The following is a 17,451-nucleotide window of genomic DNA, read 5'->3' as shown; positions in this document are numbered from 1 at the left end:
GAATAAACAATCCCTGAGTCATTAGAGGGGGAGGTCCAGGACCACCAGTTATTCTCTTATCAGCAGAGGGTGAGCTGATTAAGTACCACTCCATTGTCAGTCACTGGAAAGCTTTGATTTATTTCTCTTTTGTCCCAGAGAGGTGAGCATCTGCAGAATGCTCTCTCGCTCAGAGTGAGGTAGGTGTTCATTAAAATACATAAGTATAGCATCCCACTTACTGAATATCTGTCATCTATGGAAACCAAATTTAAAAAAAAAAAATCTAACTCACTTGTATAGGCCAAGTTCGGATTGATTTTCTTTTTTCTCTCTCCTTTAAAAAATATCATTAAGTAATTATAGATCCACAAAAGAAAGTTCTAACTTTCAAATGGATAATACTCATGTCATGTTCTCTGAAAACTGTGATTTTCTTTTCTTGGAACATTGGTTCTTCAATGGTGGTCCGAAGATAGCAGGTGGCCCTTGACTAGCCAGTAGGTCAAGCGTCTGCAATGACCCTTTCAAGAGGGCAGGGCATGGAGGATGAATGAGGCCTCGGGGGTGGGGTGGGGTGATGGAGTGGGGAGAAACTGCCTTGCCTAAAGGAGTAGCCATTTTAGCACTAGGAGACTGTTACCAGGAGGTAATAGAAGCTGGAAATTTGGATTTTTAAAATGTAAAATCTTTATTTTTAATTTGGTACCCAAATTAAAAAAACAAAATCTAACTCACTTGTGTAGGCCAAACAAAGCACTCGTGGGCTGAGTTCCAACCGTCACAGACCACAAGTCTGTGACCCATGCTACAGGTATTCTCTGCACTGGTTCTTTTGTACAATTAACATCAAAATTTCAAGTCAGAAAATGAGTGTTGAAATGGTACTTGGAGTTCCTCTAGTTCAACCTTCCATTCTGTGTTAAATTCTTTCCACAACAGATGGTTGACTCTGACTTTAAGTAAGGTAATAATTCAAGCCAGAAATCGCAGTTTCTTTGTTGGTTTCTTATAAAAAATTATGTGGTGTGGATAGGGTACCGAGGTGGAGGTCAAGGTGGGCTGAGGGGAGCAGGCCTAAGATATGGATAGGGCTGTAAGGACTTCAGTGTTGATTTTTTGGAGGATGATTTTCTTTTATAGCTAACCCTAGTATTTTTCAACCCTAATTCAAGCTTATGTTTTTCAGAATCCTGTTTCATAGTGAAACAGGATTTTAGATCTCAGAACTATTGTTCTCTGACTCCTTCATTTTATAGATGATGGAACTGAGATCCATCATCTTGCTGAACAAAAGACATGTCAGACCTTTGTGACCGAATCCTTTTGTAGTTAATATTTCTTTCAATGGGTCAAGCTGCACCTCATAACTAAAATCCAAACAGAACTATGATCACTTTGAAAATTTCTATAGCCTTTTGTATCTGACTCTCTCTACAGCACTCACCTTTTGAGATAAATGAAGATTTTTTTTTTAAAAAAAGCTGGTATTTATTTGACTTTCTGAGCTGGCTTAATGAAATAATGAGATAAGTTATCTATATTAAAAGCCAGCTAGAAATTACTCATGATTCTGAAGGTTGTAATGAACCACAGATATTCCCCACACCCCATTTCACTAGTTCCCATCTTCATAATAAAACCCTTTTGAGAGCTGCTGGTAAGTGCTGAATAATCAGTTTGTGTTTCCCTTCCTTTATTCGCCCTCTCCAAGAGATTTGGCAGGTATCGGCAAGGATGAGGACGAGAAATGAAGGTCTCAAAGAGCCCCCAAATTTAGTCAACCCATCCCTAAATAATTGAAAAAATTGTGTGTAATTTGGCACAAAATACTATGAGTTGAATTCTCTTGGTCACTAGGGACGAGGAAAAACAGGGCTCAGCAAGTATGTGAGAGAAGCCTGTGGGATCATGCCCTTGGCTTGCATTGTTGGTTTTTTTTCTTGGTACAGCACCTACACACAAATTTGACAAGCCAAAATAGGAATAAGAACACAGGCAGTAACAATGACCTCTTATTAAATGCAGAGATAGTTATGAGTCACATTAAAAGACAACAAAAGCCTCAGTTCCGGTCATTGTCAAGATTTTTCGCTGCATTTATTCTTGCTCCTTCTCTATAATTATACACAGTTGCCCCCAAAATACTGAAATGAGAGACTGCAATAGGATTACTTCAGCAGGGGAGCAGAGCCTTTGAGCTTCATCATTCATGTTAGCCAAATGCCAAATCTCAGCCTGCCTCTCCTCTAAATGCAGTCAGGAACCTTCTAAACCTTTTGTGTGAATCCAGGAGGGAAAATTGTCTGGCAAATTCTGACAAGCATCTCTTCAAGAGTACATTTATACTGCTAAGAAGCACAGGCCAACTGCTGCTGGGTTGTCATGGCAACAGACATACACACCATTTACACCTCAGCTTCTGCAATGAGCACAAAATGACAAAACCTTCCTGACAGGATGGGATGGAAAGTTAAGAGATGCCTCACCTATGCAGCCTCATGAAATGGTGTTTTCTTCTTCTGAGGGGCTCTTGCGGGCATGCTGCCCTCTTCGATCGCTCGATCGCTCGATCGCGTCATATTTAAAACCCACTGGGAAATTCACAGGATCTCCTCCCTGCGATATGTAAACTTCAGGACAATTCAGCCAGTCACTTTTACTAAATTCTCCTTTCCTTTTAAAACCCTGTTTACTAATCGATGCCAAACAGTATTACAGTAATTGGGAGGGAAAGAAAGCGACTCTCTTTCTTAATTCTCCCAGAAATACACTTCACTAGTTTTCCATGGAGGTTTTGTGGGGCAATCATATACCCGAGGGAGAGCTGGAAAAGAAGGAGGAGGGCTTTCGTAGGCATAGGTAGAGAGCTTAATCATGGTTCGAAAGCTTTGTCTTGAACGTGCTGTTCTAAAAATAAACAATAAATAACTATTCACTCTGGTACTTCCCAAGGCAAAGGGCATCAACAATAGAACAAAATGAAATCAACCCACAATGATGAAACATTTAGACCGAGTGGAAGCTGGATCCCTGCAGGTACATCTCAGGGATGAAAGGTGAAGAATGAGGGTGGGCTGTGTACCTACCATTAGTTTTGAAGGGAAACCACGGGAGCTCTATTTATGAGAAGTAAAATTAGCTGTATGTTCCATTTTCATGACATTTGTTATTCAATAAGCATTCCACAGCATGACTTAATTGCCTCTGAAACACTTCAGAGAGAGAGAGATGGAAGGAAAATAAAGTGATTGCTAAGTGATAAAATAGTCATGAATCTGGGAACATTCGGTAACCAAAGATGAATTGAGCATCCTGAGCAACACATAAAGGTTCCATGTCTCTTGATGATGAAGTTCGCTTGCCTGATTCATCACTTTTTTCCTTCCTATAATTATCAAGTAAGTTCTGACCTTAAAATGTCAAACTATCTCCCTTCATTCTGCTTTGATATCTTGCATTAACAAATATTTACTAATTACAATTAAAAAAAATTTTTTTAATTAAAAAAATTAAACAATTCCAGGAAGAAAATCTGGGATAAAGATTCCCTCTTCTTGGGGATTCACCTTCTAGTGTTACCCTTAGACATGGAAGATTGACAAGCTATAGGGGGAAAAAAAACTAAAGAAATTAGCCTGGCTTTCCTAGAGCTTTCAAACTGACATCCAGGCAGCTGGCAGACATTTTGGGGGCCTAGGGGTTGGCACAGTGTTAAAAAAAATGATGTAAGTGACTTTTAGGCAGAACAAAAGCTCTGTAGTTTGCCACAGTCCTCCCCGTTTTATAATGTCTTATACTGAGACTGCCCACTTACTTATGTTGCCTGCTCAGAGGCTTTGAGTTCACAGTCAGGTATGCATTTGCTGATGCTCTTCAGCTTTTCTTCTCTTTGGTGCACATATAAATTAAGTTCTTTCTTTAAGACTTCACTCGGGGCTCCCTCTTCCTGTCCATTGATCTTACCTGGCCATGTCTATTGCCTCATCCCGTGCCCTTGGTTCCAGGTCTTACTTGTTCTCTGATTTGGTCATGACACCAAATAGTAACCAAACAGTAAATCCTGGAGTTTGTCATTTGCTTTTCTTGTATTTTAACCCAGGAGCGTGGGGGTTGTGGTGTGAGAGCCCCATAAACCCAGGTCGGTTCGGCGATGGATGGGAGCAAAGGAACCAGCGGAGTGAAGGATTGTGGCTGCTGGCACAGCCCCATGGGTTTGCACTGATCTCAAAACAGAAAACTAAAATCACTGTAAAGTATTTAGAGCTCCTCATGACTGGAATAGTTCTTTTGTGAGTGAAGATTGATATTTTGGTTATTAGAATAGATAAAATACATGTTTCTGCTTAAAATCTGTAAGTAATAGGGTTGTCACCAAGTAGGATGAGCATATACATACAAGTAATTTCATAATATTACCTTGGGAAGCCCTGGGATTCGTTTAAGAATTTGTAACTATATCGGTTTCCCATGGCTGCTATAACAAATATCACAAACTTGACGTTTTCTAGTTTTTAGAGGCTACTTGCACTCCTTGGCTTATGGCCTTATCCTCCATCTTCAAAGCCAGCATCTTCAATCTTTCTCTGAGCCCCCAACCTCCCTTTATAATGACCCTTACAATTACATGGGGCCCACCCAGATAGTTAGAATCATCTCCCTATTTTAAGATTAGTTGATTAGCAACATTAATTCCATCTGCAACTTTAATTCCACTTTGCCATGTAATCTCATTTATTCACAGTTCCAGGGATTGGAGTAAACTTCTTTTTGGTGGGTGGGGGACATTATCCTGACTACCACCATGATGAAATGTAAGAGCCCAACACACAAGAAAGTGACTGGTTTCCCTGGAGCAGGTGAGGAAGCTACCATATAACTCTGTTTTAAAACAGTTACATTCTATTTACCGGTATTCTAAAATTGTTTATAGAGTTAAGGAGCCTTTGACAAGGAGCTGTCACAGTGGAGTAGCATCATCTGGTTTTAAAAATGAAGATCAATAATTTTTCAAGGAAGAGGATGATTCATTAAGTTAGAAGTGTGTTGCCAGAACAACCACTGATTTAAAAAAAGCTAAAATTTCAAATATCAAGGTATGTCCCCTCCTCTGCCATCCAGTTCTCTCTCTCTCTCTCTCTCTCTCTCTCTCACACACACACACATACACACACACACACACATTTAAGTTTGTATTACACAACTTCTGAACCATTTATGAAGGAAACCCAAAGAAATTAGGACCACTCCATCTTTCATTCTCAATCTTCCTGGTTAAGCACTCATTTCTTGCTGCAATTCATGTAAAACACACATACTACTGTATTTGGGTAGACCAAACTTATTTAATCTCCAATCCGGGGTAGAGAACAGTGGGGGTAAGGGTTTTCCACATAGAAAGTGGGGATGGCAGACCAAGAAAAGGAAGATGAATATATATCTATAGCATTCAAGAAATTTTATGTGGTTGCAAGAAATTATATCAAAAGGGCCAGAAAGTTGTAGAACAGGAGGAAAGTAAACGTACAACCATTTTTTTTTGAGAAACCAAAGCTTTGTGGGAAATCTTGACTTTATGGGGAGGGAGGGATAAAAGAGGATGGGAAAGTATGTCTGTTTATTTCCTGATCCCCTCCCCTCTGCTCCCCTTATTCCTAAATTTGGGCTTTGTGACTCCATTACTGGAGGATATTTATTTAATGGTTGATTTTGCTCTGCTGGGGACTTCCTTTTTCTTACGTCATTTTGTAACACACGCCAACTCTCTCACCCTCCTTTTCTTTTCCTGAAAAAAAAAAAAATATAATTGCATAAAGACTTATTTGTACTGAAAAAAAAATCAAGGTGCAGACACAAGTATGTGGTGGTGCCTACTTTTTGCTTTTTCTCTGCAGACCACCAGGTGGAGGACAATTATAATTAACTTAGCCAGAAGAGCTATTGCTTGTAGAAAAAAACCCAAAAAACAAAACAAAAACCAAACAATAACAGCAAAAACCCTCATCTTGGCAAGAAAGATAATAATGGCGAGAAGAACTCAGATTTGTGGAATGCCAAGTCAGGGATGCACTTCATACCCTTTTTGATCCTATTGTTTCTCTCTGTGGACATATACTGAACATCTATCAAGAAGCAAACATTGCTAACTACAAGGTTACAAAGAGAAGTAAAGCTATAATTGTCCCCAAGAAGCTCCTAATCTAATAGGAAGAAGTGTTGTTTAATTACTGTACAGTGTGAAATAAAGCCGTTAAATAGACATAAATCCTGGGGAAATCTCAAAAGTAAGAGAAAGCTAGATGTTTTCCTTAAGAAAAAAAGTTTAGTTGAATAATTTTTGATAACTATTGTGTTTAGTGATAAGGGCCCATAACTGAATTTATGTTTGCCAACAAAAGTTAAAAGTTGATTGTTATATAAAAATTACTTTAATAGAAAAATAATATGAGTGGATAACATGTTATATTCTTGCTTCTTTCTATTAAAGCTGGAAGAACTCTTTCATGCTGGGTTTAGAAAAACAACAAAGTGGTGCCATCTGGTGGTTACTACCCAAAGTGCTTGAATTAGCCTTGCAGTTTCAAATACAATGTGATCTTGACTAGCTCAAGAATGCTCCTCATTAATGCTTTACATTAAAGTAGCAAACTCTTATATGGTCTCAGAAAATCAGAAGCAGAAAAAACATTTAAAATTCTGACTGAAACAAACCCTGTAATATCCAGAATAATCTACTACCAAAAAAGAGTTTGTATATAAAAGTCATTGAATAATATTAAATTCCCATCATATAATAAATGAGAATTTATTATTTTATTAATATTTCTCCTTTTTTTTTTAAGAAAAGCAGGGATCCTTAAACACAGAACTTTTCTTTATCAGTTGTTTGATTACACTGCATGCCCCTCCCCATCCCCCATCTCCAGCATTTTAGCCAACAAATACTATTTATTTGTTGAAAATTTGTCCTGTAGAGTTTTCCACATTCTGGTTTGGCTGATGACTCCTCTATGGTGTTGTTTAACTTGTTCCTCTATTCCTTATATTTCCTACAAACTGTAGTAAGATCTAGATTAGATGAGATCTTGATCAGATTCCAGTTCAATTTTTTAAAAATTAAATTTATTGAGGCGACATCGGTTAATAAAATTATGTTTCAAGTATATAATTCTATAATATATCATCTGTATATTGAATTGTGTATTCACCATCTAAAGTCAAATTTCCTTCTGTCACCATATGTTTGATCCCCTTTACCCTTATCACCTTCCCCCTTCCCCCTTTCCCTCTGGTAACCGCTAAACTGTTTTGTTTGTTTGTTTGTGTCTATGAGATCATGAGTTTTTGTTTGTTTGTTTGTCTTGTTCATTTGTTGCTTTCAGTTTTATATCTCACATATGAGTGAAATCATATGATTCTCAACTTTTTCTGCCTGATGTATTTTGCTTAACATGATAATTTCAAGATCCTATGTTGTCGCAAAAGACAGTCTTTCATCTTTTCTTATGGCTGGATAGTACTCCATTGTATATATGCATCACCTCTTCTGTATCCAATCATCAATCAAAGGGCACTTCAGTTGCTTTCATGCCTTGGCCACCGTGAATAATGCTGCAATGAACACAGGGGTGCATATGTCTTTATGGATAAACGTTTTCACATTTTGGGGGTAAATACCCAGAAGAAGGATTGTGGGTCGTATGAGTGGTGATTCTATCTTAGTTTTTTTGAAGAACCTCCCTCCTGTTTTTCATAATGGCTGTACCAATTTACATTCCTACCAGCAGTATATGAGGGTCCCTTTCCCCCACAACCTCTCCAACACTTGTCATTACTTGTGTTGTTGATGATAGCCATTCTATCCAGTTCAATTATTATAGTTTTTTGATAAAACTACTTTTGGTGATGCTGTCTACTTCCCATTCATCAAGTCCTGAGGCACAGATGTCTGATTATTCCATTTTAGTGATGTGAAGATTGGTTGATGGATTCATGCAATGTCAGTCAGATCCCTGCACTATGAAATTCTCCAATTCTTTTTACTGAGAGTTTGGACAGCCATTGATGATTATTGTCTCCATCCATTATTTCACGAGGCTTGCAAAGGAATGATTTTATAAATTCTATTATCCTTTCTGCATTCTTTAGCTAGGATTCCCTCATAATCTGTTTAGTTAGCTTGAGATAGAGTTCATACATGGAAGAAAGGACAAACATGTGATTTATCTCTTTTAAAAAGTATTTAGAATAATTGGTGTTCTAGCAACCTCCAAAGGTGACAAATGATGTTTCCTTTGTGTTTTATTATGAATTTATAGATTTTTATGTATTTCGACTGATGGCAGGCATTTTTCATTTTGATGCCCAAATTGTCCCACCTTTGACCAATGTGTGTATTTTTAACATAAATACTTAAATATGTAGCAAAGTCGTTAAGGAAAAAAGGCACACTCCTGCACTCTCAGGACAAACTGTTACCACTTTCAAGGAAGGCAATTTGGCAGTATGTTTCAGAAGCCTTAAAAATATTTATACCCTTTGATCTATACCCTAGTATCACACCAGAAGAAATCTTTTCTATGAAAATAATAAGAAATGTGGATAATAATTGTACGAAGATATAAATTCTAATGAATAATTAGAAAGCAATATCAACAGGCTTTGATACATTTGGATGATGAAATGTTACATCTCCCATATTAAAAATCCTGTTTTGGAAGAATTTTTATTACCATGAGGTCTTTAAAAATGACAGGAACAGATAACGAAGTTCATCCTGTCCCCTCTCCCCTAACTCCCAGCAATAGTTGTGCCTTAAAGAAAGGAAAAGTAAAAGATCTTCTGAATTTAAACCAAATTTCTGAGAACGAAATTTTCTTTAAAAACTCTTTTCAGAATGTAATTGATCTAAATAAAACATAGTCATTTTTATTATTATTAATAGTTAGAACTAATAAATCAATTCAGCAAAGTTTCAGGACACAAAACCAATATACAAAAATCTGTTGCATTTCTATATATTAATAATGAATTACCAGAAAGAAATTAAGAAAGCAATCCCATTTATAATTGCATTAAAAATACTTCAGAATAAATTTATCTAAGGACATGAAAGACTTAGATACTGAAAACTATAAGATGTTAATGAAAGAAATTGAAGAAGACACAATAAGTGGAAAGGTATCCCGTGATCATGGATTGAAAGAATTAATATTGTTAAAATGTCCATACTGCCCAAAGCAATCTTCAGATTCAGTGCAATCCTTATCAAAATACCAATAGCATTTTTCACAGAATTAGAACAAACAAATGTAAAATTTGCATTTAACCACGAAACACCCTGAATCACCACAGCAATTTTGAGAAAGAAAAACAAAGCTGGAGGCATCAAGATCCCTGATTTCAAACTATATTACAAAGCTATAGTAATTAAAATAATATGGTGTTGGCGTAAAAACGGACATATAGATCGATGGAACAAAATAGAGAGCCCAGAAATGAACTCACACACATGTGGTCAATTAATTTATGACAAAGAAACCAAGAAAATACAATGGGGAAAATACAGTTTCTTCAATAAATGATGTTGGGAAAACTAAACAGCCACATGCAAAAAAATGAAACTGGAGCATTAACTTAAAAATTAACTCAAAATAGATGAAAGACTTTAATGTAAGACCTGAAACCATAAAACCCCTAGAAGAAAACATAGGTGGTATCTGGATGTTAGTATGCTTTTATTAGATATTTATATAGATATGCGTTTGCCACATGTATAAAGCAGAGCCAAGTTTCATTATTTGAGGTCTTGCTAATTCAGATTTATGATAATTCACATGAAGACAGGCTAAAGTGTACCTTTGCTTAGCAGATAAATAAAGGCCCAAAGGGCAGATTGAAGAGATTCATCCTCTAACGGTCAATATGTAAACAATGAGACACTAATTATACATTCTTGTTTATTTTTAAAAACAAGAAGCCTGAGAATTTCTAGAAGGGAATACTTTTGTTACTCTGTTTAGAGTTGTTGTACATTTTTCTTTTCTTAATATGTACATTTTTTAAAGAGAAAATTAATGTATACTTTTTAAGAAATATCTCGTATACATTTAGATTATGAATTTTCCTGCAATATCTTTGAATTGGTAGCTGTGCACTGTATAGTGGAGATGACAGTGCTCTTAAATGTAAAACCATGACGATTTTAGGAGAGTAAATGGAGGAAAAACCCTGAATGTGGAGCAGGAATGCCCTGAAAGAAAGGTGGCAGGACGCCTGGAGGAAATACATAACACGGTGTTCTCTGGTGGGGGCAGAGGGCGAGGAGACACGGCCATGTGTCCCTGTTTTGCCCAGCCCCTCCGTGGCTGCTGAAGTCGGGTCAGGGTCTGTCTGCACACATCTGGGGCACCACAGGTCCTGGCGCAGTGGTGCCAAAAGGAACCCCTTAAGCAGATGACACTTTTTGCACCTGCAAGTCTCCTTTAATTAAGTTTTCAAGTGTTAAAACAAAAAAGAACCCATTAAGAAATTCCTGACAACTTATATTTTTAAAATTAAAAAAATCGAGTTTGAAAGGTACACTCTAACGTGCTAGACTAAGAACAGAGAGATTTGCGTAGTTCTGCAAGCTGACAATATTTTCACGTGCATTATCTTAATGCTCATGACTCTTGTAAGGTGTGTGTGTGTACATAAATATACACGTTCTGTTATGCAGTTAAACAATTTCTTGGATCTTGATATTTCGGAAGAACTGGTGCTCACCTAGTGGGTTGTGTTTAGATTAACACGTCTCAAGGTGGTTTCTATCCCCTAAGACTGTTCTTCCCAGCAACTTAATACATTAGTTTAATGTTGCTGAGAAAATTTGCTATTTTGGTAATTTTCTGCTTCCAACCAGAGACTGAGTTATTACTCTAGTGAATAACTTCTGGGCTCTTAAAATCTGTCTACAAACCATCAAGTTGAGAGCGGAAGGCTTCAGAACCCGTCACCAAGCTCTTAATGCTCTAACTCTTTGCCGTCCCCATTCTTTTTATTTTTATTAGCTGCATTTGCATTTTTTCTTCTTCTCCTTCCCTCTTCCCCCCACACCCTCTCTTTTGTCCATCCATGGCTGGAGACAGCTGACATATCTATCCGGATCAATGTGCGTACAAAGAGCACTTTCTCAATCAACAGAACCTCCTTGAATTATTCAAAGTCGCTCTTGTCTCGAGTTTCCCATCCTTTTTTCTCTGACGGTGTTAGCTGGAATGGGGCACTCGATGGCACTCCCAGTATCATTCGACCAGGAAGGAGGACGGTCAGGCTTCTATGGAAGCAGTTATTCTTCCAGATGATGAGAAAATAGGTAATGCTACGTTTGAATTATTATATCAATAATTTTTATGTCAGTGTGAATAGTAGGGCCTCTAACACAAAACAGTCGAATTCCTTGCGATTGGCAGAAGTGCAGTAAAAAAGATGTGAAGCTGGGGAGAGACTGAGGTTCCAGGGTGGCCACCTGCCATCTGGGTCGAGGCTGTTCATGGACCACTTTAGCAGGTGGCTAGACTGGGCCTGGGAGAATCTGTCACCTGCAGATTATAGAGAATGTTCTGAGTCTTCTTTCTTCTTCTTTTTTTTATGCTTAGGGTGACCCACTACCTTGCCTTCTTCCCAAATCTTTAAGCTTAAAGCTTTAAAGGGGATAGAAACCAAGAGAGGATTTCTTCAGGTGTAGACAGACCAGAGAAACCCAGCCGGAAGCAGCGGCTGTGGCCCAAGGCATCTGACATTAGGGAACAAGTCTGATAAAGTCAGAATGGCAGTAAGATCCCACAGCAGCCAGGTGGGAAAGGCGGCCCATGGCATGTGCTGTGGTCTAGGGCATCTGGGTGTCTGTATCCATGGAGCCATATGGCTTCCCCAAGACAGAGCATAATCCCAGAGGGAGGAGCCTGGGGGGAAATGTGAGTCGTCCAGGCCCAACACTGAGTCTGCCCACCTTGCTAGATAACAGGGAAGTTAGGCAGAAAGCCAATAGTAAACTGGGCTGCTCTGTAAGCTGATGCTGGTCCCAAGCAGGGACCGTGCTCCGACCAAGGCTGCTGGAAAGGGTGCCTACACACTTGCCTTCCACAGGCCCCTTGGGCCCCCACTGGCCCTTGGCCTCAGCTGCATCTGGAGACACAAAGGTTTTTAGAAGAAACTCCCAGATGTTTCTATGAACCAGAGTGCCCCCCAAAGCCGTGTGGGGTAAGAAGTAAATGGCTGGGTCCTCACCTCCTTGTGTAGGATGGTCAGCCCAGGATGGCCACAGACAGGACAGTCCCCTTCAAAACCACAGCTGCGCTCCCAACCATGGTCTGGGGTGGTCTGTGGAACCCGGACGCCTGCCTACACGTTGCAGTTAACACCACCCTGGGTCAGGAGAATGCCGGGGAACAGAATGAGATGAAAAAGTGACATTAGGCAGCATCCCTAATCTCAAACGTATCAGCTTTGTCACTGTTGTCTTTTCGGGGATAGAGAGAACTAGTTTCTATCCCTCTGATTGGGGTCCACAGGAGGTGTCACCTGCTGCCTCCTCCATCCAAGCTCCACCTAGACACAGAGTTAAGCCTTTCAAGGAGCTGAAGCAGTAGGTTCCACTTGGGCCATGTCACCTGGAAATATTTATTTGTACACAAAGCAGCCTGGGGATGTGCTATGAGGGAGGACATTCACCCCAGCTCCACAAAAAGATAGGATGGAGTGTACTTCTGGGGCTAGGGTGGTTTTTCCTGGCGTAGCTGGGTTGCTCCTGCCTGGTGTGAAGCAGGCTGGTGGATACAGGGTGATGTTAGAGGCTGAGAAGGAGCTACCTTCTCCAGTAGCATTTCCCCTAGCCCCAAAGCATGGTGGTAGTTCTGGTCACCCCTTTACACTGTTCTAAATGTCACTGTTATCACTTCTAATCTCTCAGATCCCAAGAGATACCACTGCTGTGTGCCAGGCACTGTGCAAGGCCTGGCACTTGACGTTCTGTATGTTTGAATGCCCCCAATAACACTGTTAGTTTGCTGTCATTATAACAACCATTTTAAGGCCAGAAAAGTGGACATTCAGGGAGGTGGAGTGACTTGCCCACAAGCCAATAGCTAAGAAGTTGTAGAAGTAGGATTTGAAGCCAAATCTCCATTTTTTCAAAGTGTATACACTTTCCAGGTTTTCTTTCCTTTAACCTAACAGCAGATCAAAGGAAAGAAAGGGTCACAGGGCACCCTCTTATCTGTGACCCCCCCTCACTGCCATGCCCTGCCTGACCCTGCCATCTGCATGCAGAAAGTCCAGGCTCCTGCTGAGCTATTGCTCTGTCTCTCTCAGTCCTACAATCCCAATTCTGCCAACAGCCACTGAGCTCAGAAGAAGACCCTTATCCCCGGGGAAGATCACAGTTCTGGCTGACGCCCAGGCTGCAGTAACAGGAGACCCCAAACAGAAGACACAGCTAATTCACACCCAGCCTCCTGGCCCATGGAAACTTTGAGATAATAAATGCCTGTTGTTTTTAAGACAGGAAGCTTGTGGTAACTTGCTATGAAGCAATAGAAAACAAATACAGGTTTCAACTGTTGAGGCAATTCTAATTGATTAGTGATAGCAGCACTGTATTGGAAGGGATCCCGAGGCTGGGCCTGGCCTTCTTGGGCGAGAACAATATGGAGAGAACTGTGGTTGATTGGCAATGTCTGCCTGGGTATGGAAATGGGAAGTAGTGGCATGCGTGTCTCCTGCTGCCATTCAAGGTCTCTTGGTGTATTTGAGGAAAAAAAAACGGTAATTTTCTTATTTTTCTCAATGACAGTATAGCCCCAGGGAGCAGCAATGTCAGAGGAGATGCTGACCTGTGAGGAAAGCCTCAGAGAAAGAGGTCACCAAAGACAGATTTTAGCAATTGCCAAGCAGTGTCTAAGGACACCCTCGCAGGCTGGTGTTTGCAGTGAGACGCTTCTCCCTTGACCCTTCCCCTCCTCAGTGTCTTCACTCTTTTCCACTTCCCACTGCCTCTAATTCTCTGCCTTGAAACACATGCAAACAAATACAAACAAACAACGTCACTTGAAAACAGTTACTATTTCAGACTCATGCAGACTCCAATACAGCAGGGCTCTTGACTGTCCTGGAGGAATGTCAGAATCCTTCCTCTTTTGCCGAAGAGGTCAGGACTAGCCTGCTTAATGTTAAGCTTGGATTAAACATTGATTAACACGACATTGTTTCATATTAAAACCATAAAGAAATCGTATTGCAGTACCCAGATGGTAGTCTCATAGTTTAAGTAAAATCTCTATAATGAAATAGGTGACTCTCCCCTTAAGTTCTTGTTCTTAGAGGGTAAGATAACTCCCCATCAGTAGGCAGCACCACGGATCACACTGCCTTCTTCCTCAGTGACATCCCACAGCAGAGGTGTTGTCTTTAATCTGTGGGGCCATGACTATTTTCCTATAGACACAGAATGAGGTGTCACAAAACTAGACCTTGAACTCAAGGTAGGCACAACAGAAAGAAGCAGATCAATATAAAGGTGAAGACTCAGAAAATTACTAATGGATTCATCAATTACATTAAAGAAGTATTTTGCTGGGTGCAATTCCTGGTATGCGGCCTGTCATTTGGAATCCAACCAGCCCAGCGTGGCCTCCTAAGCTCGTAGACTGTGACTATTTATGGTGTTTACTATTTATGTTCGTAAATCACTCATTTATCTTAATTGAACTGTCTTCACCAGAGGCTTGTAACACATAAGAAGGACTCACCTACATACGACTAGCCTTAAATAACGCCGGGAGACGGGCTCTAGTGAGAGCACCACCAGCACTTCACCCGGGCTTAATGGCCCACAGCAGTCACGCTTTGCAACGGAGCATACGTTGGTTCTTCCAGTATTTAAACTTTAAGGCATTACCTACCAATATTTAAAGTGGAGAGCTTTCATTTAGAAATTACCATGTTGTTGTTGTCATTGTCATTTGCTTTTCTTGCAAAGTTGAGGACCGTGGCAAACTGCTGGACACTCATTTCTCATGAAAACAATCTGATAGCATTGCATGGCGGGTGCTCTCCTGTGGCGGGACAAGGCTTTCCCAGCTACCACAGTCTCTCCCACTCCCCGTCGCATCCCAGACAGAGGCCAAATGTCAATTATAATTTATCGTCATGGTTTCACTGTTGTTTTTCTCATGACAGAGATAAGAGGAAAGTGGGCTATTCCTTACCACCATGAAAACCGCCCTTTCACTCATTTACCTCAGGGACCTGGTGCCTCCAAGGATTTGACTTTGCTGACATCTGAGGTAAATACACCTTTCCAGCAACACACACACACACACACACACACATACACATTATCGACACACGCACGCACACACTATGTTACTTATTGGTGGGTAACAGTTGTTACGCGTGCTTGGAGTGCTTTTATTTTCTCAGATTACTTTCTCACTAAAATCTCCCTTTGGTTAGAGTTCCCTTCCACTCAAGGGGAACTTCTGTGTGAGTCTGATAATTTAAGAGACATATGACTGGTTCCCTTTAAAGAGAACGTGACCCCCTAAGCCCAGAGCTTCTCCAGTTCTAGCTCCAGAACTGATTCCTGTGGACCCAGACATTGCATCTCCCCCTGTAACAAACCAAAGTTTGAATTCCCACAACTCCTTGACTAGTACAAAAACTTATTTGTATTTCTCGTCCAGGGAGAATGAAAAGAGGCCCTCTCTTGCTTGCTACTTGAAACACAGTATATTTAGTTACCTCTAATTAAGAGAGAACTATAGGAGGGAGAGAGAAGGAGAGAGAAAAGTGGATGAAAAGGAAGGCAAGACAGTTGGAAGAGGGACCGTGGGGGAGTGCAGGGGGCTTGGAGCGGATGTGCAGGAGGGCACACAGGAGGGTGTGGGCGGCTGGGGAAGGAGGGCAGGGCGGGGGAGTGGGCACACGCGGCACTCATGACACTCACGGTTGAGCTGCCTCCTCCGGATCCTGTCCCTCCATGGCCTGTTTCTGATCCAGTGTAATCGCGAAGGTAACACCATGGTCCCAGAGTGGGTCTAAGACCTTCTCATGACAAGTGAACAAAGGCTCCCAGCAATACAGGAAGTCGAGGCCAGATGTATAAAAGTTAAAAAGAAAACAACCTTCTTCTCTCTCTCTCTTTTTTTTATATCCCAGGCTTCTGTTGGCTTCTTTTATCTTGTAACTTTCTTTTCCTTCCCTTCCCTGAGCTCCCAACCTGCCCGAAGGCAGCTGCAGGCTGGGCAGCCTCCCGTGCCATGTTTTATGCATGAAGATGATGGGGCGGTAATTTATCCTGTGTCTGCCCCACGTCACAGGAGCTGCCTGCACAATGGCTGGGGGTGGCAGGGGTAGGGGGTGGCGGGGGGGAAGGTGTATCTGTCTGCACTGAAGAATGGCCTGAAACGAGAACCCGCTCTGCAGGCAGGATTGAAGATGGGAGTGGCTGCCAGGAACATGGGGCAGGTAGGCTGGGGCTGAAATCAGGGCAGCAATCCTCACATTCTAGGGAACATGATTTATTTACTGCTGGGTCCCTAGCACCCAGGATAATGCCTGGCACTGGGTAGATGAACAATACATGTCTGTGGAATAAATGAATGGTTCAGTAAAAACCACATGGTCCTTTACATGTTCACCTGCTCAGTTCCCTGTCTTCACATATGCTTATTTCAACCTTCTCATCCATCCCATTGTCCACACTTTTCTCTCCACCCACCCATTCATGCTTCGCAATCTCATCTGTGAAGCTTTCCTGAACCCACACTGGTGCACCTGCACCCCTCACACTCATCTGGCCCGTTCCTGGATGGTCCTATTTTATCAGAGCTTTTGTTTGTTTTAATGTGCACGTCCAAATAGTGAGTAAGCTTTTTGGTGGCAGCAACGGTGCATTCCTCTCCCCGGGCTGCTGCGTATAGTGGTTTGCACAGGTGGCATCAAGGGATGACTGGGGTAGCTTTAGTCTACCTCCCCAAACTTCCATCAGCCCCTCCTCAGACCACCCCAAATAAGTATACAGCCTAATGAAATTCATGGTATTGGCTCAGTACATATGGCCTTTAGGTTCTGCACCTTCCCAAGCGGACGGCTGTCTTGAAGCCCCTCGTGTAGCCTTTCTAGAGCTGTGCCTGCGAGAGGAAGCTCCGTCTATTGATTGCTTACTTGGTTCCAAGCTCTTCCCTCTGCAATGTCAGATCGCTCCAGGCACCGAGCAGTTATCAATCAGGCCTTAGGAATTGTCTTGCCAAGTGGTTGAAGCTGGAAAACGTGAGGCTCAAGTTACCAAATTTAGCCCAAGATAATCCATAACTTTGCTGAAGGCAGAGAAGCTCTGTCATCTATTTTTGTGTCTCTCATGGTGCCACAGCACTGGAGGAAACTGCGAGGATGAGGGGCCATGCTCCCTCTGTCACCTACTTTCGCTAT

The 17,451-nt window shown here is 41.1% G+C and overlaps 1 protein-coding gene across 2 annotated transcripts in view; it reads right to left on the bottom strand.

Annotated features, from left to right (window-relative positions):
• Positions 1–16,254, bottom strand: part of RIPOR2 (RHO family interacting cell polarization regulator 2) — a 173,264-nt gene extending 157,010 nt beyond the window's left edge. The window contains exon 1 of one of the 2 annotated variants that reach the window (XM_039857147.1): positions 15,968–16,254. In XM_039857147.1, coding sequence (XP_039713081.1) covers positions 15,968–16,043 — 76 coding nt within the window. In that variant the 5' untranslated portion in view covers positions 16,044–16,254. The remainder of the gene's footprint in view (positions 1–15,967) is intronic. The other variant, XM_039857151.1, reaches the window with a different exon arrangement.
• Positions 16,255–17,451: the final 1,197 nt, after the last annotated feature.

This window comes from Pteropus medius, unplaced genomic scaffold, assembly GCF_902729225.1.
Source record: "Pteropus medius unplaced genomic scaffold, Ma_sr-lr_union100, whole genome shotgun sequence".
In the NCBI taxonomy this organism is placed as follows: Eukaryota; Metazoa; Chordata; class Mammalia; order Chiroptera; family Pteropodidae; genus Pteropus; species Pteropus medius.
Note: the sequence above shows the minus strand (reverse complement) of the source record. Positions and strands in the feature narration are given on the sequence as shown.